Source organism: Doryrhamphus excisus, chromosome 9 (assembly GCF_030265055.1).
Source record: "Doryrhamphus excisus isolate RoL2022-K1 chromosome 9, RoL_Dexc_1.0, whole genome shotgun sequence".
NCBI classification, from domain to species: domain Eukaryota; kingdom Metazoa; phylum Chordata; class Actinopteri; order Syngnathiformes; family Syngnathidae; genus Doryrhamphus; species Doryrhamphus excisus.
In genome coordinates, this window is record NC_080474.1 from 8,735,245 (window position 1) to 8,756,790 (window position 21,546).

General features: G+C 40.2%; 1 protein-coding gene across 5 annotated transcripts in view; it reads right to left on the bottom strand.

Moving 5' to 3' along the window:
- pard3bb (par-3 family cell polarity regulator beta b) overlaps positions 1-21,546 on the bottom strand; it is a 133,772-nt gene that overhangs the window by 49,427 nt on the left and 62,799 nt on the right. For 3 of the 5 annotated variants that reach the window (XM_058081722.1, XM_058081723.1, XM_058081724.1), the window contains 4 exons: positions 17,664-17,873; positions 14,787-15,018; positions 6,996-7,100; positions 6,443-6,814 (listed from right to left, as the gene is read on the bottom strand). In XM_058081722.1, coding sequence (XP_057937705.1) covers positions 6,443-6,814; positions 6,996-7,100; positions 14,787-15,018; positions 17,664-17,873 — 919 coding nt within the window. Of the gene's footprint in view, positions 1-6,442; positions 6,815-6,995; positions 7,101-7,913; positions 8,579-14,786; positions 15,019-17,663; positions 17,874-21,546 lie in introns of those variants that run through there. The other 2 variants (XM_058081726.1, XM_058081725.1) reach the window with 2 other exon arrangements.

Here is a 21,546-nt window from a genome sequence, read left to right on the forward strand (position 1 = left end):
AATGAAAAAAAAAATAAAAACAACTGAAGCAACATTTATTAGCATATTGTTTTACCAAATACAACATAAAAATGTGTAGTTATTTGTACTTAGACCCTGGTTGTAAATTATTTACGTATTTACACATAAGTAGGCCTTACTTACTAAACATATCCTACATTATGTACCATGCGAATGGCTGGCGACCAGTCCAGGGTGTATTGAAGTCAGCTAGGATAGGCTCCAGCAAATCCTTGTTAGCCAAACCTTTGCATGTCATAAAATGCTGATGTGCCCTCTCAATTGCAGCCATTTGCACGAGGAAAGTATTCAGCACTGTTCATGTATCTTTTTATATGGTTAAAGCTTCAAATCCCTGTAGTCTGTGTGTCACACCCCTGGAAGTGACGGTATCCTAACTGGTACCCCTTTCAGGGGAGTCACTCGTCTACAATTTCTAAGCTCTTTTACAAAATGTACCCGCGGGGTACACGTTACAATACAATTTTTAAGCTTCATGATGGTCATGACAGTCAAATGTTGTGCGGCTGCATGTGAGAGTCTTAAATTAAGAAGTATTCTTCTACTGTAACTAGTTTTCGAGCGTACCAAAATTCTGTGTTTAATTCATTTAAATTTAAATGTAATTTTGTTCATTTTAGTTGGAAGTTGCATTTTTACAAGGTATGGCTACAGGGGAAGGTGAACACGTGCACGGATTCCCAAACACGACATAATACAGCCTGCGATAAAAGTGCAGCCATGTCTGAGAGCCTTCTCCCAGGTGTCTAGTAAAAGATCATTTGGGTCTGTGTCGTAAAATGATGAGTTAGACCAGAACAACAAACAGCTGAATGTACTATCTGTCTCTTCCTGTGTTAGCCGATTGTTTCTGGCAGACAGTGAACTCACCCAACATGCATATGCACTCCAGCAACGTGTTACTGCTCATCACATTTCCTATACTGCAATTTTTCTGGAAGTTGGACATCTCTCGCAGGTAACAACGTGTTCCGTCATTGTAATCTCAAGTTAGATACAATCCAACCCTCCTTCCCTCCCACTCCTCCTTAATGTCTTCATCATCTGCTCATCTCAATCTGCTCTGCCCCAGCTCCTCCTCTTCCTTCTTCATCATCTTTGTCTTCCTAATCTCTCAAGCTTGTACTTTGCATTAATTTAATGGCATCTTTGCTAATAAAGTTTGACAACAGCAGACCACCAAAGATATGTAGCAGGTGGGTCGGAAAGGACAAACAGGAAAGATACATTCATACAAAGTGATGGTGCATGAGGGAGGGGGTTCATACTCAAGTCGTTCCCTTTGCTCTTCAGGCTAACACGAAGCGATGGGATATGACACTGTTCCTTTTGTGGCACCGTCTAAGCTCGGACACTAATTACTGTTCTGTCGACTGCCATGACATCAATCAGACTAGCTGTCTTAATGCCCGCTACACTGTTTGGCAGAAACAGCCGACATCCTTTCTTTATGGCAGTCTGGATGTCTTGTCAACAGATTAAAATGTATTATCTGGCATGAAAGTATTTAGACAGACCTTCTGCTTGTGCATGACAATGTGAAAGACAAAGAGCTGCAGGTACTAGACTGGACTCTCGAGTTCTACTGCCCTCTGGACGTTCAGAACTACAGTCATCCCTCCTCAGGTCCCAGACCTGACTCTGATATGGGAATATCCGCCAAGTAGGATTCCTCATTTATAAATTGAATATTTCCGTAGTTAGAGTGAGGAAAATCTGATTATCTTCTCTCTCTTTCGGCTTTTCCCTTCAGGGGTCGCCACAGCAAATCAAGCGCCTCCATATTCACCATCTCTCATCTGGACATGTCCCAACCATCTCAGTCTGGCTTCTCTGACTTTATCGCCAAGGCCTCTAACATGTAAGGTCCCTCGTTCCTGATCCTATCCATCCTGGTCACTGCCAATGAGAACCTCAGCATCCTCATCTCTGCTACCTCCAGTTCTGCTTCCTGTCTCTAGACCAAACAACATGGCTGGTCTCACCACAGTTTTGTATACCTTTCCTTTCATTTTGTCTGAAACTCTTCAATCACACATCACACCTGACACTTTTCTCCACCCGTTCCATCCTGCCTGCACACGCTTCTTCACTACCTTTTCACAATCGCCATTGTTTATGACCTTCTCAATACGTTTTTGAGCAAAATATGTATTAATCCAAACATTATTCATCACAACATTATTTTCTGTGAAGAGAGCGCCCTGAGGATAGTGTTCTCAGGAAGTGCCTGGCTCTTAAAAAGTGGAGCATTTAGTCTCCAAACCAGAGTATACAGTCCCTGCATGTGTGTGTGTGTGTGTGTGTGTGTGTGTGGGCTTTTGCTTTTACAACATAAAAACGTTCGATTGTAGGTGGATGTCCTGTGCATTGCAAACGACTTGTGCAGATAGAGATGGAAATCATAAATGGGAGGAAGAGGGTGCAAGAGGGTGACAAGAGGCCTAGAAAGCCTCTATTGAAGGATGGAGAGCAATGGGAGGAAAAGATGGCAGACAAGAGCCTCTTGAGAGGTTTCCTTATTAGCCAGACTGAATCCGTCGCTTTGAGTCCAGGAAAACACACAAGCAGGCCCTTTTTACAGCGGCTCCCCATCGCTTGCCCCCCTACCTCTTCTCATTCCACTCCTTTATTCCTCTTCACATTCTCTGCTCCAGCATCTCAATTTAGTTTATCCCTTACTTTTCCTTTGCTTCCACATCTCTACTGTGCCCTTTCAGCCCTGAACACTCACTGACCCCAATATCCTCACTCCCGACTCTCGCTGCTAAATAATCCCAAAACATTCACATATAGCTCCTCATCCCCATGCTGTCCCTCGCTATGGGTTATTTGACTCCACTCCTGTCTCTTTCAACCCAACACACGTTGTATCCCACTCTCTCCCAAGAATATATTTGCTTTCATTTTTACAATCTAAACACTCCATGTCACTTCCATTTCCTCAAAATCTCTGACTCACTGCTCAAATTTTCCCTTCTTAGTCTCTAACTCTTATCGACTCTTTATATTCAGTGGCTTTTCATACTTTGAGCTAAATTCTCCTTTTCTTCAGCGATTCATCTTGCTAATTTGTTCCTTGAGCTCCAAACACACATTCTCCTCTTTCTTCTTCACAACTAGTTTCAGTTTTATATTTTCCGTTTTCTTTTCTTTAACTTCACCACCTCTTTATCCCTAATCCTACTTGACCTTCCATTTGACCTCCTTCTAGTTTCAAGATACTCCAAATCCCTCTTCTTGCTCTTACTCACCATGGTCCTTGAACCTCCTTAGTGCTCATTTTTGAAATAAAAAGCATCTGGGTTTTCTCATGCATTCCAATGTGCAATAAATCCACTGTGTTCCAGTGGGCTACAATCAACGAATGTTCCTCATTTCTTTTTATGTTCTAGTCTACTTACATTATGTAGTGACATTTCTATTGCATTTTATTACTCAACGTAGCTGTGGTGGTAGTGTCGTCTCTCCCAACCCAAAGGTTATTGATTTGATCCTCTGTCCTCTCGTGGCCATGTTGAATTATCTAGTCGATAAAACTGTTAAATGGGAGCTATTATGCTTATTCCACTTTTATGACCCATACATATAGTTAGAATGTTGTATTCTCCTGTTAAACCCTGCCAACGTTTCAGATCATGAGGTTTGTGCATTTGGAAGAGAGTCCTGAAAGAAGTTTGGGAATGCCCAAAACGCTCGGTTTGACAAAGCGTGGTAAAACCGTTCCTTTGTGACATCACAGAGGGGCGGACTTCCTCATATATAAACTCTCTGGCCTCCCCCCAGCTCTGCTTCCCCCTCACTCCCCCAAACGCTGCGCCGCTGTTTACTTGCCAGCAATGCTTCAAAAGGGAACGCCACATTTGTTTCCAATTCCTAAAGACACCACCATCAGGCACAGGTGGTTGGCGTTCCTGATTCCCTACCAGCAAATCTGTCAACGCCATTTCACACTGGACTGTTATCAGTGTCTTAACTGTGGTTATTTTGTGTAAGTCATGGAGCAAAAGTGGGGTGTTGCTAATAGCTCTACCCAAGTTGTTTTACACACTGGTAGTCCCGCAAAACACATTACACGTTACCGATGCTGTAGAAAACCTAACGCTAAAATGCTAAAGCTACTTACCATCGAGAGACATCTTGAAGTAACCTCTTCACTTGAGAAATGTCAGACTGCACAGTCTCCACTTCAGGATCACATTCGGGATCCAATATGTTAAAATCCAACAAATTAAAAATATACTAGATCGGCACAAACTGGAAGTGTTTATATGCACTGGCAATGGGCCGCAGTTTATTATCAGCTCTCATACAGTTTATTAACTCCTAAATAGTTAGCGGAACAAACACAAGCACAGTGGGTGTGCCGGAGGCGGGCCGTGGGTGGAATACGTTAAAGCAGACGGTTTTTGCTGGAACCACGAACAACTCTAGCTGAATAGGTGCATATTCTGGAATAATGCTTACTGTGCGGGTTATTGTGTGTAGCTGCTCTATAGGAGTCCACAACTCAATACAAAGGACCGAAAAAGAGCATAATAGATCTCCTTTAACAGATATCAAGGTACAAGTTCGCCCAGTGAGCACCCAAATCTACAGATTTCTCATACTCAAACATTGCCAATGAGCACTTTTTATTTTATTTTTGTCTTTCTTCACATTATTTGCTATCGATTCCGATTCATCTGTTGCTGATGTGCAATAATAACGGTCCCTTTCACGCTCACTCCACTCTGGTCTCTCCAGAGTAATTGTGTTGTAATTGGTCAAGTGCCAGAGTTTGTCGGTGTTGTTATGGTAACCTGAGAGCACTTGGGATGGTTCGGTGATAATAATGGTAGTGGTTGGTTGGAGGGTAGGAGGGAGGAACCCACTCAAGACTGAAGGGAGCACTAAACCAAGGCTTGGGTTGTCACTTTACAAAATTGACTGTTTGACATAGCTCCACCAGTGTGTGTGTGTGTGTGTGTGTGTGTGTGTTTGTGTGTCCTGTAGAAACAGGGCCAAAAAAAATCACATTGCTCTTCAAAATCTTCACAAGAGCAACATGCTTTGCTTGTGTTGCATTCTCTTTCACACTGCTGTGCACTTTTGTTTCTTAAACTATTATTATTGTAATTATTTGGAAAATGTGGCCATTGCTGAAACCATTTTAGTATGCTGCCTTGACTTCGACTGCAGTCTTGCATAATCATTTTCAATGATTATGTATCGGTGATGTTTGATCGTAAAAACTAACTGGACATAAGACATGAACTGTGTGTCTAATGAATTGTGTGAATGTAAAATACTAACAATTACTATTTAGTATAGTAATTTCAAAGTTTACTGATTATATTGTCTGCATATGTTTGTATATGTAAGAGAGAGATCATGTCGACTAGTAACTAGAACCCCTGATATACATAAATACTCATATTTATTCATTCATTCATCCATTTTCTACCGCTTATCCTCACAAGGGTTGTGGGGGTGCTGGAGCCTATCCCAGCTATCTTGGGGCAGGAGGCGGGGTACACCCTGGACTGGTGGCCAGCCAATCACAGGGCACATATAGACAAACAACCATTCGCACCCACATTCATATCTATGGACAAATTGTCAGTCAATATATATGTTCTACATTCATAGTAGGAGGTAGATTTTGGGACTTGGTCGTTTTAAAAGTGTGAGGACTCCTGGCTTAGATATTTGCTATGTTTTCTGATAGCAGCAGATATTCTTCATTGTGAGGAGAATAATGTGTTCCAAAATTACCTTTGCAGTTACCCAGTCCTGTAGCCTGCAGTGTATTCCACAAAGGCTATGATAGTTGTCAAAAAGAGGGCAATTTTATGTCGGGATGTTTTAACCGAAACTGGGTATTGTTATTTCAACATAAATGGGAGTAACAGAATGACAAAACTAAGTGGCTATCGGCACCATATGTAAGTATCCAGGTATCCATTTCGGTATCCAGACTCAGACACCTGCAACAAGTTGTTAAAGGATTATATTGTGCAAATAGCATGTTGTTATGTCCGGACATGGACACAGAATCTGACACTTTTTAAATGCAATTGCCGTGCATAACCCGTCAACAGCAGTGCTCAATATCACCTATGCTGAACGAACACCGGACTTCTGAACATAAACATTACCCATCCATCCATCCATTTTCTATGCCGCTTATCCTCACTTGGGTCGAGGGGGTATGTCTTGGGGCGAAAGGCGGGGTACACCCTGGACTGGTGGCCAGCCAATCACAGGGCACATATAGACAAACAACCATTCCCAAGATGATGTGATGACAAAATGAGTGACATTCATGTGGTTACTGCCAAACGATGACGAAAGAGATCTATCTCACATGGTTTGTTGTGCTGCAATTTGGTTAAGAAATCAATGACCTACAGTAAGGTACATTAAGTATGGTCCTTACCTATCATTAGAAGTTGTAGACACAGTCGCTGATGCAGTCCCAGCTCCTTTTGGTTTGTTGACCTTTGCATAAAGTCCGTCAAAGTGGTCTTCATCAGGTATGACTCCGGGGTCATTACCACGATTGGTCGGCCCTTGAAAGCTTGGTGCGATTTGGGGAGAAGGGGTCCTGACATGGCCATGCTGAGCTATACTATGTGAAAAGGACTGAAGCTGTGGTGGTGAAACCATATCACGATCCTTAAAAGACTGTATTCGGGCATAATTGGGGTCTGCGTCATCATCTTCAACATCTGGATATGTAGATCTGCCACCTTCAACTTGCTGGCCTTGGTAGTCTTGCTCACACAGCTCGGGATGGGCAGCTTCGTTTCTGATAGGTGGATAGAACAGCTTCAGTTTCACAACATTTGGAAAGATGTAAAGAGAGTTTGTGCTGTATGTGACAGGTATGAGGAGGCCAAAAGCAATGAAAAATTAGCTATGGCGTCAATGACCGGAGCTTAATTATTTGCATTCAAGACAAAAGATGATGGAAAAGAACTCTTTCTCACCTCTCTCGCTCTTCTTTCATCCGTTCCAATTCCACATGACTCAGGATGTCAGACTTCTGCAAATCTGCCTTGGCCTCCTTCCTGTCCTCTTTTTTCTTTCCAAATCTGTGCAGATCACAGTAATTGATGAAGTGAATGGGACCAAAGATATCTGTGAACCTAAATCATGTGATAGATTCCAGGTAAAAACTAATACTGTGATCACCAGAACTTCTCCAATGCACAATGACATACACTTACCCAGTTCTTCAACTCTTAAACCAAGCATGACACCTTAAGGGCCTTAAAATACCCAAAAGTCAAAGACAAAATAAGTTACAATCACACATATCAGAAAGGGAATTTATGAAAGACAAGATTGACAGAAATGGAGGCCAATAACGGTGCGTGTCTTTGAAATAATTTTATTTTGGATTGATTTTAATTTTGAGTGTGCATGGAGTGTTGAATAAAGACATGAAATAGTTAAACATGAGGTGCTCAAACTGCGGTGGAAGCTTATCTGTTTCAGACGTCATGAATAGAGGCGATAAAAATAATGCTTTTGACATGTCTATGGGTGTTCTTACTCGGGGTGTGATTCGTTACACATCTCAATGCACTGCCAGCATTACGATACTTTAACAATACACAGAATTGTCTGGCGATACGATGGTTATTATGGTTTGGGTGATGATAATTTGTTTAGTCTTTTGTTGTGTTTTTTTTACTCAAATGTTATTTGATGTATTTTCTGAAATGTACATTTGTTTTGCCTTTTGCTAATCTGTTTGTTATGCCTTGGCTTTGGCATTGTGATGCAACCCCAGTATGCAGAGAGCAGGAGACCCAAGTGCAGATAAAAAGTTTACTTTTATGATTATGGCTGATACACAGCAGCAGGACACAAGCGAAGACAGTTGGAGTAGCATGGGGAGCTACAACAAACAATGCAACAACAAACTAAGGTGCACGCACCTGAACTAAACACTAAATGCGTGTAAAAAGGGAAAAGCAAAGCAGGCGGACAAAACCCAGGGCAAACAGGAAACATTACCACAATAAGAGCATAAAACAGGAACTAAGGCATAGAAGCGGAAAACAATTAAACTGTCACACAGGCTAACTTGAGGATCGTGACACTGTTTTCTGAAATGTTAATGGTATTTGGACTTGTGTTACTTTTCTTAAATGCTAATTTGTTTGCCCCTTGTTCATGTACTTTACACCTTTGATTAAGTGTTTTGCACATCACAGCCACTGTACATAGTAGGGAAATTTGGGGAAAAGTATGTGGCGGATTTGGAAGCACGCAGACACAATGTTGCACTTTTAGTGTAAGAGGAACTTCCGCAGGCAAGCAGTCACTTGTGGAGGCTTTGTCATCAAGTGGATACACCATCGAGGATCGTTGCAGGAAAGATTCTACAGGAAAGACTCTGTGACGTAAATGCAGCTCAGAATTACCACGCAATGCACACCAGAAACTACAGACTGTGTAATCCCCATGACAGGCTTGCTGCCAAACACACCTCAACCCATGTAAACCAGGGATGTCCAAAGTGTGGCCCGTGGCCCATTCCTGGACCGTATTTTTAATGGGCCTGTGAATGACACATTGTAAAAAATAAGTAAGTAAGAAAAAACTGGAAGAGTTGATAGTAAAAACTAATAACTAACTAATCACTTATACACATACACTGTACACATGTAGCTGGTTAAAAAAAAACAATAAATATAGCAACTTCTTAACAATCCATGTTCATTTCTGCCTTTAGTTAATGTGTTTCCCGAAATGTTCAGTTGTCTCAACCTTTTTAAATTTGTGTAGTAAACTCAATAACTGTAAAACCCAACCACTTGGAAAATAATATTAGACAGGGTAAATAAGGTATGTGGCCTCGTGTGGCTGCAGTGACACATGTGGATTAACGCCACCGTAGCCATTGTTTACAGGAATAGTGCCTTTGCAAAGACCAGCTGACATGCAGCCAGTTGGATGGATGCAACAACTCCTGCTATCATTAGTGGGAACAGAAGGATGACTTGTGAATATTCATGACCTCACACTACATTCTTTATCATCACTCATTTGCATGTGTGAATGACTTCATCATAATTATGTACACAGGTTGTGAAAGATACCATCGGTGTAAGAGAAGGTTTGGTGTGGAAAGTCATTTAGTGGGCTTGACTGGTAGCAGAAAAAGTGGGGGGGTTTAATGGTTGATTTGTTCACAAGCTGTAAAGTACACAATATGAACCGGTATGTGTGCTGCAGTCTTCAATTCCTTATTGATTGTAACACAAAATGCAGTAAAAAGCATTACTCCATCACTCCAAACCAGCTCCCCCAAGGGTTACTTCTATAATTGAACTGCTTTACAGTGTGTAAATTGTCATAATTCCAAATATATTGGGGAATTTACTCTATATGTCATCAAAGCACATAGCCACAAACTGCTTTATTTTTGCTTTCGCTCCTTGTGCCAAAGGCAGCGACATGTTTTCGACATTAACATGTATTAGAGTAACAATTTTAGCGTCTGCTGGTGTGGCTATTCATGGCAAATTAAAGCACATTGTACTGCTTGGTGGAAGTAGCATAGCCAAGAAGGGAAGGTACACACGCAAGTAGAAAATAAAGTGCATCATATTTCTATTCTGCTGCTCTTCTGTCACCTTTCCCTTTGCCACCTCCCTGCATGCAACCCCTTTGGAAATCACTGACTGACATTGTGCAACTGTGACAAACGAATGCGGCCCGCAAAATACACACACGCAAAAGGACACTGCTGATTGGCAGGCATGACAGCAGTCAGTGACACGCCAATGACTTCCTGTCAAATTGTTTGATTGGCAGCTGGGGTGTCCTTCCGCCCATTTCGAGCATGTTCTCTCTAATTATAAAACTAAAAGTCTGGTCAGAAGAATGCATAATAAACCAGTTCAGTACTTGGGTCTGGATTGAATCGGTTTGTTATTTCATATTGTGGTATCGTATAAATACTATATACAGTCGTACGTTACTACATGCAGGGTCTAATTCTGCGGCTTAACTCTATCAAGGTTCTTCAAACATATTAATATGTTTGATATATTTTAATACTAAATCTTGACCTATCTTTGGTCTACAAATCTGCATATTTAAGTAAATTCAACCTATTTTTGGCCAAATGAAGCATTTCTAAAAATAAAAATGTCATGCCATCGTATTTACAAGATCAATTACAGGATTTCTATGCCATAACTTCAAAAATATTTTATACAGAAAATATATATATATTTTATACAGAAGGTATCACGGTATCAGGTTTATCACGGTCAGGTCTGGAATCAATTAACGGTGGAACCTTGGTTAGCATCATTACTCCATTCCAGAAGGTCCGGCTCTAACTGAAATGTATTCTAACCAAATACATTTTTCCCCTAAGAAATTATGTAAATCCAATTATTCTGTTCCAGAAAGCTAAAAAGATTAACGCAAAACACATTTTTTTAAATAGTTTTAGATGCTGACAATACTTCAAAGCATGAAGGGGGTAAATGAACATTTAACGTCACTTTTACTTGGATTGAAGACGTGAAGACAAGATCCACACAGACACCACCTTTTTTGTTTTACTAGGAGTTGTTTTGTTTTATTTAACGATTTTTGTCACTTTTTTATCAAAATAAAACCAAAGGCTTGTGGCTTAACTTTGTTAGTTAGCAATGAGGTACTGACTCAACCGCTGATCACAAACCAGCGACATAAATACCTTGAACAGACAAACGGGTTAGTAACAAGGGTGTTTTGTGATAAAAATACAAGAAGTTGGGCTCACGCACAGTTTAATAATCTGACAAGACATGGACTATTGTATGATAACTGGAAATGAACAAAAACCGAGGCAAAACGATACGTCAACCCAAAAAACATGCTAACCGGGGCTGTACACTAACCAAGGTTCCATTGTATCTTTTTTGGTTCATTGATTTTATTACTAGTTCCTACTTACTCAGATACAATTAGGTCCAGAAGTATTTGGGCAGTGAGTGAGTTTTTTTAATACATCACAACAATCAGCATGTGATTCAAGTGTAGCCTGACTTTTAAGGGGCAGAGCGGTGGGAAGCACGGGATCCAGGTTTGGATCTCTGTTGGAATATCTCTGTGTACAGTATACGTAATAGGACTCTCTAAATTGTGAATGGATTGTTGTCTATACAGTTGAGTGACCAGTCCAGGGTTCACCCTGCCTCTGACCAGTTGATAGGTTCAGGATTTGCAGTCATTTCATGTGAATACGTACATGTTCAGGGGCTGAAAATCACATCATTTCAACCATCACTGTCTAAATACTTGTGGAGTATCACACATGCAAGAAAACAAGCTCCTCCATCCCACAAAGGAGCTAGTCAGTCTTAATGGGCCCACTGTTCCGACTGGATAACAGCCTCTGCGATGGAACATTTTAAGTCTACCAGAGGTGTCACATTTGGACCAGCTGGCGAGAGTGAAGTGTGGAGAAAGAGAGAAAGAAGGAAGTGCACACACAGCTGCAGAACATTAGGGTACGCATATACACACACAGCACATACGCACTGAAACGATTCACGCTGACCAAGTGCCAACGATGTGACGACCATCTGACTCTGTGACCAATCACGGCATCAATATTCATGATCCTTGCATATTTTCTCAAATGTATTTTTATCATTTTAACTCTGCATGTTCTTTTTTGTTTGGTTTGAGTGTCTCCACTCTCTCTTTCTTGCTCACACATAAATGATTGGCAGATGGCAGCCATCTAGTTGACAGAGCCAGCTGTCCACTTTCATCTACATGACTTCATGGGAATTAAAACGGAATTGCATTCATTCTTTCGGGCAATTTGGGAATTATTTGGGAAGACCCTTTCCAAACTCCACAGAGAATTATTTTTCTTTTCAGATGGTGCATTGGGAGAAAGGGGAAATGCAGGAAAAAGTGTTCACACTGATTAAATGGTAAATGGCTAGACTTTCCCTTCTGTATTTCGTTAGGTCACCAGCTTTACCAGCGTCAGCAGCAATAGAGGGGTTCAGTGACCAATAATGCCTTGACATGATCAAACCGTCAGTTTGGGGAGACAACCAGTCTCCCACCTGAACCGTGCTGCCCCTTAATATTAATACCCAGATGCATTAGGAATATACTATACCCATACTGAATCCACACCATTATTGGTGTATACATTTTGTCCTCAGACGAATGAGACAAATCAGAGCCTAGCTGGAACTCTGAGTAGCACCAATTTGCCCTCTTAGTCTCTCGCCATTAAATGCAATCAAATGCAGATGGGGGCTGAGGCACAAGGGAAAAGAAAGAGAGGAACATTTTGAATGATACAAAGATTATTGGGCTGCAGGAGTGGAGAGCAAAAGGTTGTAGAAATATGGCTGTAAAAATGAAAGGAAGATGAAGGCTGATATTATCAGTGTGCTGCAATTAAGACGCCATGAAAATGCACCATGACAACAAATGTGATTTAATCTAAGAGGCTAAAAATATCAGTAAATGTGCAACAAACCAAAATTCACCTCATTTTTTTTAACTATACAGGCTTGCTATCATTTTTGCATCTTTTACAATCAGATGCAACGACATCATCATCGACAGTAGCTCAGCAGTGTGCAAACAAAGTTCCAAATTTGGGATTTTGAGTGAAATTGAAAGTGTTTGCCCCCTTCCTGATTTAATTTTAGCTTTTTTTGGCTACAGTTCAGATGATCAAATATTAGTCAAGAACAATACAACTGAACAAAATGCATTTTTAAATGGAAAAAAATCCAAACCTACTGGGCCCTGTTAGAAAAAGTGATTAAACCATTCCACATTAAATATATAACTTAACTCGATGAATTGAGATTTATTAGTCTGGAAACGATTATGGAGCCATTTCCAAAGATTTTAAAGCTTCCAAACAACTGCAAGCCTCACTTGCCTCAGTAAGGATTGGGTAAAAACAATCTGCATGACAGACACTACTGCTGAACAAAAAGAACATTCATTAAATTGTCTCAATTTTGCCAGAATGCATCTTGATGGTCCCAGAGACCTTTTGTACTCTTTTGTACTCTACTCACTAGGGCTGTTTTGTTGCTTCAGGACACAGAAGACTTGCTGTGATGACTAGAATCATGAATTATGTGCGTACCCATGACATCTGCCGTAAAAATAATGCCACATTAAAAAAAAAAAAAACAATGCTATGAACAGTAAAATATGGTGGTGGTAGTGTGATGGTCTGGGGCTGTTTTGCTGCTTCAGGACTTGGAAGACTTGCTGTGGTAAACAGAACCATGGATTCTTTGTCTACCAAAAAAATCCTTCAAGAGAATTCCCGGCTATCTTTTCATGACGTCAAGCTGAAACCAAGGATCCGGGGGAAAAAAATCGCAATGACCCACAAAAAAAGTTTCTACAGCACTGGCAGTATCAAGTTGATGTTATTAGAGCACAATAGTGGCAAATATTTCAATAAAAACAGCAATTCTAAGATATAATCAGTGTGGTACAATGCAACCTTGAAATCACAAGGACGTCCTTTTAAGTATGGTTTTCAAAGTAACAGTAATTTAGACTTCAATTCTTTTTTTCTACAGATGTGTATCAACGTAATGGTCATGTGAAATCTCAAGTCAGTTGTAAAAACAACTTGGAGCTGATATCAGGTTCTAATTCAAGTATAAGGTCCACATTGTTCATAGAAAGATTACGCTGTGTGTGCCTACTGTATGCTCCCTCTCACACTGACATACCATAGTGTTTGGGTTAATCACACCAAATAGCTCTGACAGATCATTTTAAGCACCTCTTAAAGAAATTGGGGCAGCACTAAGAGGGGTCTTTTGTGTGCCTGTGAACATGTGATAGTGTTTCTCCAAGAAGACGAAAAAGAGATGTGCATAGGGTGAGCACAGTGTGCTTGTTTATGCGTACTGACTGAAAGGGAAGTTTTATAACATATGTAACATATCATTTTACCAGACAATCTAATATATGTGATTGTGGCACCTTAGATAATGAGCACATGTGCTTTGTGACATTGTAGATGAGGAGCATATGGTAGTTGCAAGCTTATGACAGGGTATATTAAATTAATAAAACAACATTCTTCGCAGGGGTGCCCATTACATCCATTCCAAGCTACCAGTAGGTCGCCAAGGTAACTTGGGTTGATCTCGTAAAGGTCACTTTGCAGATCACACTCCCCTCCTGATTCACTCTTGGTACCGCAATTCTTGGATATCGATAATGTTTGATAGCAAATGCACCCCTGGTTTATAGAACATGTGCACGTTAATAACAATGCCTACAGGGCGCTAATGCTCTGTCCCATACTGCCATTTAAGGATTGTTCAACTCAAGTACGACCAGTCCAGGGTGGACCCCGCCTCTCACCCTAACACAGCTGGGATAGGCTCCAGCATGCCCGCGACCCTGGTGAGGATTAGCGGTAGAAAAAATGGGTGGATGGATAAACTCAAGTATTTATGTTTGGACTATTTTGAGGGTAGAACCTATTAAAGGACTTTTCACACAAAAGCTTGCTCAATGGAAGTAACAGTGCAAGCTCTCCTGGTTTCACTCGGAGCATTCTGATTTCTAAAGATTGGAAAATACATAAAAAAACGTGTAGGTGTAGAAATGCTGACACAGAATGGGAATTACAGTGGGCAGGACTTTTTAAAGTTTGATACTGCTATCTTTCTAAGCCCGCCCCCAGTGAAAAACATTATTGTGACCATTACCAAAGACAAGGAAAAAGGCAAAAATAGAATTACCTCAGCAGGCCGAAGCCTATTTTCTTAGACTTCTTTTCTGTCTCCTCTGACTCCTCTGATTTTTTCTTCTCTTTTTCCTTTTCTTTTGCCTTGCCTTTGTTCTTATCCTTCTTCTTTATTTTCACTTTCTTTTTCTTGTCTGCTTTTGGTTTTTCCTCCACCGGATCCACAGCTCCTTGGCGCGAGGAGCTGCTTGCTGGCGTTTCCCGTCCTGAACTTTGCTCTGATGCATCTAAAAAGCAAAGATAGTAAATAAGCCAAGCTGCATTGGCATGTTTCTAATAATATAATGGGTCATTTGGAGCAATTAAATTAAGCATACAAATGGCAAAATTAACAAAAATGCAAATATAAGGCCATTCAAAAAACGTATCATGAAGTGTAATGCAGTATCTATGCCTCATGTGCCCCTTTAAGAAACGGGGCCTGGGAAGTGCATCGTGAGTATCCCCTCAACCACAAACAGTGGCAGTAGAGTAGGAGTCTACATTGGTCTGGGTGTCAGTAACGTTACATTTATTATGAAACAGCCACCAGGAAGTTCGTCTTATCATATTTATGTCTATTTTATCTTATTTTCGCTTCCTATGTCTACTATATTGTGTGACTATAGGGGTGTTATATCCTGTCTACAGCGCTCTTCGGCTACATTGATGCACAATTCGAATTTTTTAAATGAGATTTTTTTATGTTGTCGTTCACATGACGAAACAAATGTGATGTAAATATAAACGCAGAGCATCTGGGAAGTGAGGTGCATGCGCAATCGCACAACATCACTCGCATTTCCTTGTGTTTACAGAAGTAAACATAAATGAGGGGTGACTATGATGAAGGAAGTCATTTCATATCTGTTCTTCATTGCTATATCTTGCATATAGTGTGTGTGTTCAGCCATCCAACATGGAAAAATGGAACATGAATCAATATGCATTATTAAATATAATCAGTAATCAGTAAGAAATGAGTGGTGTTTGAATTTCTAATCGTCCGTCATAGGTACAGTATTTACCAAACTTTCCAACAATGTCACTGTTCCGGCACTTGGGAGAACTGTTCTTTGTCAATTAACAGCAGCTTCCAAAAAGGTTTGAACAATTAGAACGATGGTGACAGACATGGCCAGTGCGTGTGCGTGGTGTTGACATGCCCTATTAGTCCCATCCTGTGTGTAGTGTAGTGATCTGAAAAAGGCAATCTCATTACTCTGGTGGTGACTGATAAGAGTTTGCTGCTAATAACACTACTGGGAATTGGGCCACACCTCTCAGTGAAGCAAACCAAGCAGAGAGTATTTAGCTCCTGAATAAATATTTAATGCCAAAGCCTGACTAAATATTAAATCAAATGTTGAAGGGCAATGCACTGCATTGCTTCATACTGTGGTGGGGTTCTGGTAAAAATCCTGTTTTTGTAGGCCATTTGCACATGGATGAAAGCAGAATGGACCAGTCACCATGGAACTGGAGAGGAAAGGAGAGGCAGGAAGAAATGTCTGGCAAGTTGTAATTGTGTTGGACACGTAACATGCTCGTCAAAACCCAAGAAAAGTATTTGTTTTAAAGCATAATGGCAGAAAGTAAGTGTAAAGCTTCTATAATGTTGTAATGAGCACTTAGAATGCTTTGAAAAACTGTTCTGTCCTCGATAAACGAGTAACTGACAGCTAAAAATGTTTATCGCCAACTTCACATTCTTCTCCAATTTTGGGTTCAACCTTTGCAATAAAAGTGACTGTTGGACTTATTAGATTCAGCACCTGTACTCTATTTCTTCAATTGCGTTTGGTACGCAACAGGAAGAAGGTTGAATATGCCTCACGTATATTCAATCATTACATTTCTGTGCTTACGTCCAATGTGGCCAACTTGGTGACTTTGTGGCGATTTTGTCCCTAAAGGTGGCAAAATTCAAAACCCTCTTGGCAACATATTTTCTCCAAACCGACCAGTGACAAATCGAGCGACTGTTTTTAACGTCATAGGGAAGTCTTCTGGTATTTGGGCACTTAAAAGTGAAAGCACGTCTTGTTCTGCAGTTGTCAATGCATAACTGTCCTCATGGAGTGAGGAGTGAGGTCCACCTCCTCCAAAGCAGTCACGAGCTGTCAGTGACCATTCAGGTCCTTTGGCACACTGAAAGCATCATGGTGCTCTACGCATCCATAAATCAGGTAATCATGAACCCACTTCAAAAATGTTCAGTAGATGAGTGTAACTGTATGCAGATGTCCCTCCTTATCACGTTTTTTTTTTTTTTCAGAAAATTAATTTACTTAAACATGATGATGTAATTGACTATGGCGAATAATTAGTCAAAGAATATTGAAAGACAAAGGTAGACAGTATGTCGTATTCTGGCCGCTAGACGCCAGTAAACCATCATGGCATGGAGTCAGCCGTGGTATGTCGAACATGATAGAGTGTAAAGAAGTCCTCCCATTTCTTGTGGAAGTGGTATGTTTTTGGTTTCTTTGTCCTTACTTCTCTTTTTTAAACCCTTGTTTAAGTTTAGGATACAGTAAATAAATTGGAGGCTAACTAGTCAGCTCGCTAGCTTGATAATATTTAATCCTTGCAGTGATCCCATGGCCTGTACAGTACAGTTGAGCAACGTGGTGAACACAAAGAATAATAGGAGTGTAAAGGTGACTATGGGGGTGTTATTTCATGTCTACAGGGCTCTAATAATGATAAAGGCTGTATTTAGTCAGTGAAGAACATGTTTTCTATGCTCTAACTTCAAAAATGATCAAATTATTAATACTGAATCCTACTTCCGCCAGAAATTCACTTATCGTGGTTGGGTCTGGAACCAATAAACCTCAATCAACAATGAATGACTGCATGAGCAAACATAGCTGAAAATTAGACCTACCATCATCGTCTTCAGGTGGCCCATCATAGGATTTATCAATAGCTGCCCTGAAGCTCTCATTGCAACCTCTTCCTCTGACGATATTGGGACGAGGACGGTGGAAAGGTAGGTGTTCATTTTTTCTGTCCGACATGGCCGTTTGCAGACTCTCCAACGAACAGGACTTTTTCAAGCCGAGAGTAGGGCCGGGTCCAATGGCGATCGATGGAGCTAATAGGCAGTGATAGAACACAATACTTACATGAGACACATGCAAACAAGTTACATTAGGATACATCGTATTGTACAATTCACAGACACACACATATGTCTAAAAATATTATGTATTATGTGTGTGTGTGTGTTTTATTTGTTTTTTTTAACAAATGAGTCATTTTTAAATCCCAACATTTTATAGAGTATCTATGATTTGCTGATTTGCTGATTAGTAGATGACTGCTGTTGTCAAATATCAAACACTAAGTGTTCTGTATCAAGTTGATTACAGTCATTTTTTTTTGGGGGGGGGGGGGGATAGCAGTAGATGCTGGCTCATAGCCTCAAAGAGCATAGTCAAGAGTCAGGAACAAAAGCTGTGATCTAGTCTACTACGGCATTGTTGAGTTTGTGATGAATGTGTTTGCTTTATTCCAAGGGGTTCTCTATCCATCATTCCTGCACACAGACCTACGTATTGCAGAGAGTGGAAGCGGAGCAGGAGAAGAAATGTCAAAGCCACTGAGATGGGAGGTTGGGGAAGGCGGACCATTTGGGGGATACACAGGTGATCAAGATGAATAAAACCGTGAGGTAAAGGTACAAATATTCACTGTAAAAAGTTTTTTTCAGAATCAAATGGTCATTTTCAGCTTTTTGGAAAAAACGTGGGCTTTTTGTTGTGGTTCAACATGCACATAATGACCACATCGGGACAAAAACGAAAGGAGGGGTAACACCCCAAAGGGGAAAAAAACCCTCACTTATTCCTTGGGAATGTGGTGACACAGAGGACAGGAAATAAAATGGAAATTGGTGAGCCAGGCTCGGCTTGCTGCCAGCTCAAAATACATTTGTACAGGTTAACATTATGCACACACACTCACACCCCCATTTTGAATTCTTTGCTGGCTCTGGACTGTCGATACGATGCCACTTTGATTCATGATCGCTAAACCAGAATCACTTAAGATAATGATTCCCTATACACATGACTGGTCTTGCTGTGTTCGTATGTGTGTGTATTTTGTCCTCAGATGAGAGCGCTGATGACTACCATGACTGGTGCATTAATTTTGGGCCACTCACACTGCCACGAACACACACAGAGTGTATGCATGCATAATGTACACTGGCTGCTCAGATGAGAGATGGACAAGGGCCGTGCCTGCCGACACTCACATCTATAAACAGAGCACACATCATGTCAACCTTCATTCTATAATTATAATTTCATGTGGAAAATAACCATCAAGTTCATCTACGACAATATAACCATTAGCCGCCTTCCTGTGGAAAATACTCATTTTAAGTTGGCTTGAGTTAAAATCTCCATTTTATATACACTAATGTGGATGTACAATCAATCTATTGTGGCAATAGCATCATCATTACTGTACATGGGTGTGCTTTAGGATGGCCACAATAAAAGGCCACCTAATTCAGTCCCTAGTAAATCCCAAGTAGATTTAGAGTAAATGGCTCCAATCCAACACAGGAATGTATGGTCTAACGTTATTTAGAGCCCCTCAGCTACGAGGCCTTTGTTTAGCAATGTTCTTGCTCTCTGTTTGAACCTTCCAATGACAACATCTTTATCCAAACCCAGTTCTCTCCCTGTGGGCTAAGCCTGTATCAACTGGCAATGTTCATCAACAGTAGTACAGACCATCACTGAGATGACAAACCTAACCGACAACTTCGTACAATGAACCCTGGAGAAAATAATAATTTGACTACAACCAAGATTACGTATGCTTTTATGAAACTCCTTTCAATGGAGTAATAATCCACAAGCAGGTGTACAGTACAGTAATTGCAGCAAATGTAAATTCCACGCATTCACATCTTGTGCAGGACTACTAATAGAAAGCCAGTTTTATATAATGACAGCACCTACGCTCCCAACACGCCGGCCTTCTGACAATCCCGAGAGCCATAAAGAAGTATGGGCGCTCCTTTGGGCTATATAAATAAATTTGACTTGACTTATCATTGCCTCATTTTGTTATATAAACTGTACAGTTCCAAGTTGAAGGCCTCCACTGGGGAGATATTATAACTGAGGTCTAACATATTATGTGTCCAAGCTTTTTCCACTGAGGACCACATATGGAAAAATAAAAGGATGCAAGGCCGGTTTGATATCTGGTAAACCAACACATGTAAATATTCAACAAAGCTAATTTTCCCGGAAAATACAACTTTACTTTGTTGACCTTGTTTCTCATATAGGACTTAAACATTCAGTTTGTTCTCGTACCCTTGCCCCCTTTTATTTATTTAATTATAGCTGTTTTCTTGTAAATCTCCTTGTAATTATGACTTTTATTTCATAATGTTTTGACTTTATTCTTAACTTGTTCTGGAACCCACTTTAAAATGTTTTATGATTATAAAAATTATGGTAATGGTTTTATTTCATTTGAACATCAAATTACATGAGATTACAATTGAGTGCATCACATAATCAGTTCCCAGTTCCACATGTCCAAAAGGAGTAGGAAGAAGCAAAGCTTATTAAATCCTACCCCTCCATCTGGTACTTTTACAATCAGTAACTGTTACATTTGTTCACTTCCTGCTTTCCCAATATAGTTTAAGTTTATTTATTTATATATTTTTGTCACATACAGAAGTACGAGGTCATATGACCATCCAATGACATAATGGGTACCATAGTAAGTGTCAATATAGTGATATATATAGCACATCATGACTGGTTCAAGACTCTTCATCCTTGTATTTAGCAAACATCAACTGCTTGTATTGTTTCTTGAATTGGCTCATCGTTGTGCATTGTTTGATTTCCTTACTCAATCCATTCCATAGTTTGATTCCAAATACTGAAATGCTATGGCTTTTTAACGTAGTCCTAGCATATAAGTGTTTCAAATTTCTTCCCTGAGATCATATTTCTCCTCTCTTGTAGAGAAGTATTGGATGACATTTTTAGGGAATTGGTTATTTTTAGCCTTATGCATTATTTTAGCTGTTTGAAGATGAACTATATCAGCAAGTTGAAGTATTTGTGATTTTAGAAATAAGGAGTTAGTATGTTCTCTGTAGGCAACATTATGAATTATCCTTACTACCCTTTTTTGCAGTACATTTAGCGAGTGAAGATTGCTTTTATAGTTATTACCCCATATTTCAGATGGAATAAATTACAGATGATTGTTTTTTTTCATTTTTGCTGTGTTTTTCCCGCACTGTGGACACCCCTGGTTTAAGATATTAACACAGAAAACCCCAAACCAATCTATTTTACAGCCACACAAACGTACCCAGTCTCAAGTCCAATGCAGGATTTGTGTCATCAACGAAAACAGTGCCAATGTAAGCTAATACAATTGCTTTTGCTGGCTGACAGGCAGGCAGGCAGACAGGCAGAACAAGTGGTTTTCTAGAAAGGGAGGCCATTGGTGGAATAAAAACAGACACTATGACGAAGGTAAAAAAAGAGAAAGAGAATCAGAGCGTTAGAAACACAGAAGAGAAGATGGGCATGGCTACAGTAAAGGAGAATGGAGGAAATAAATAATAAATCGAAGACTTCAAAATAAAACAAAATTGTGTTTCCAGTCCAACCGCTCGACTGTCCTGATCATCACTAAGGATAAAGATTACACTGTAATGTCAACCCGGATATTGTAGTCATTTCTCTCAAATTGCAAAAACAAAAGTG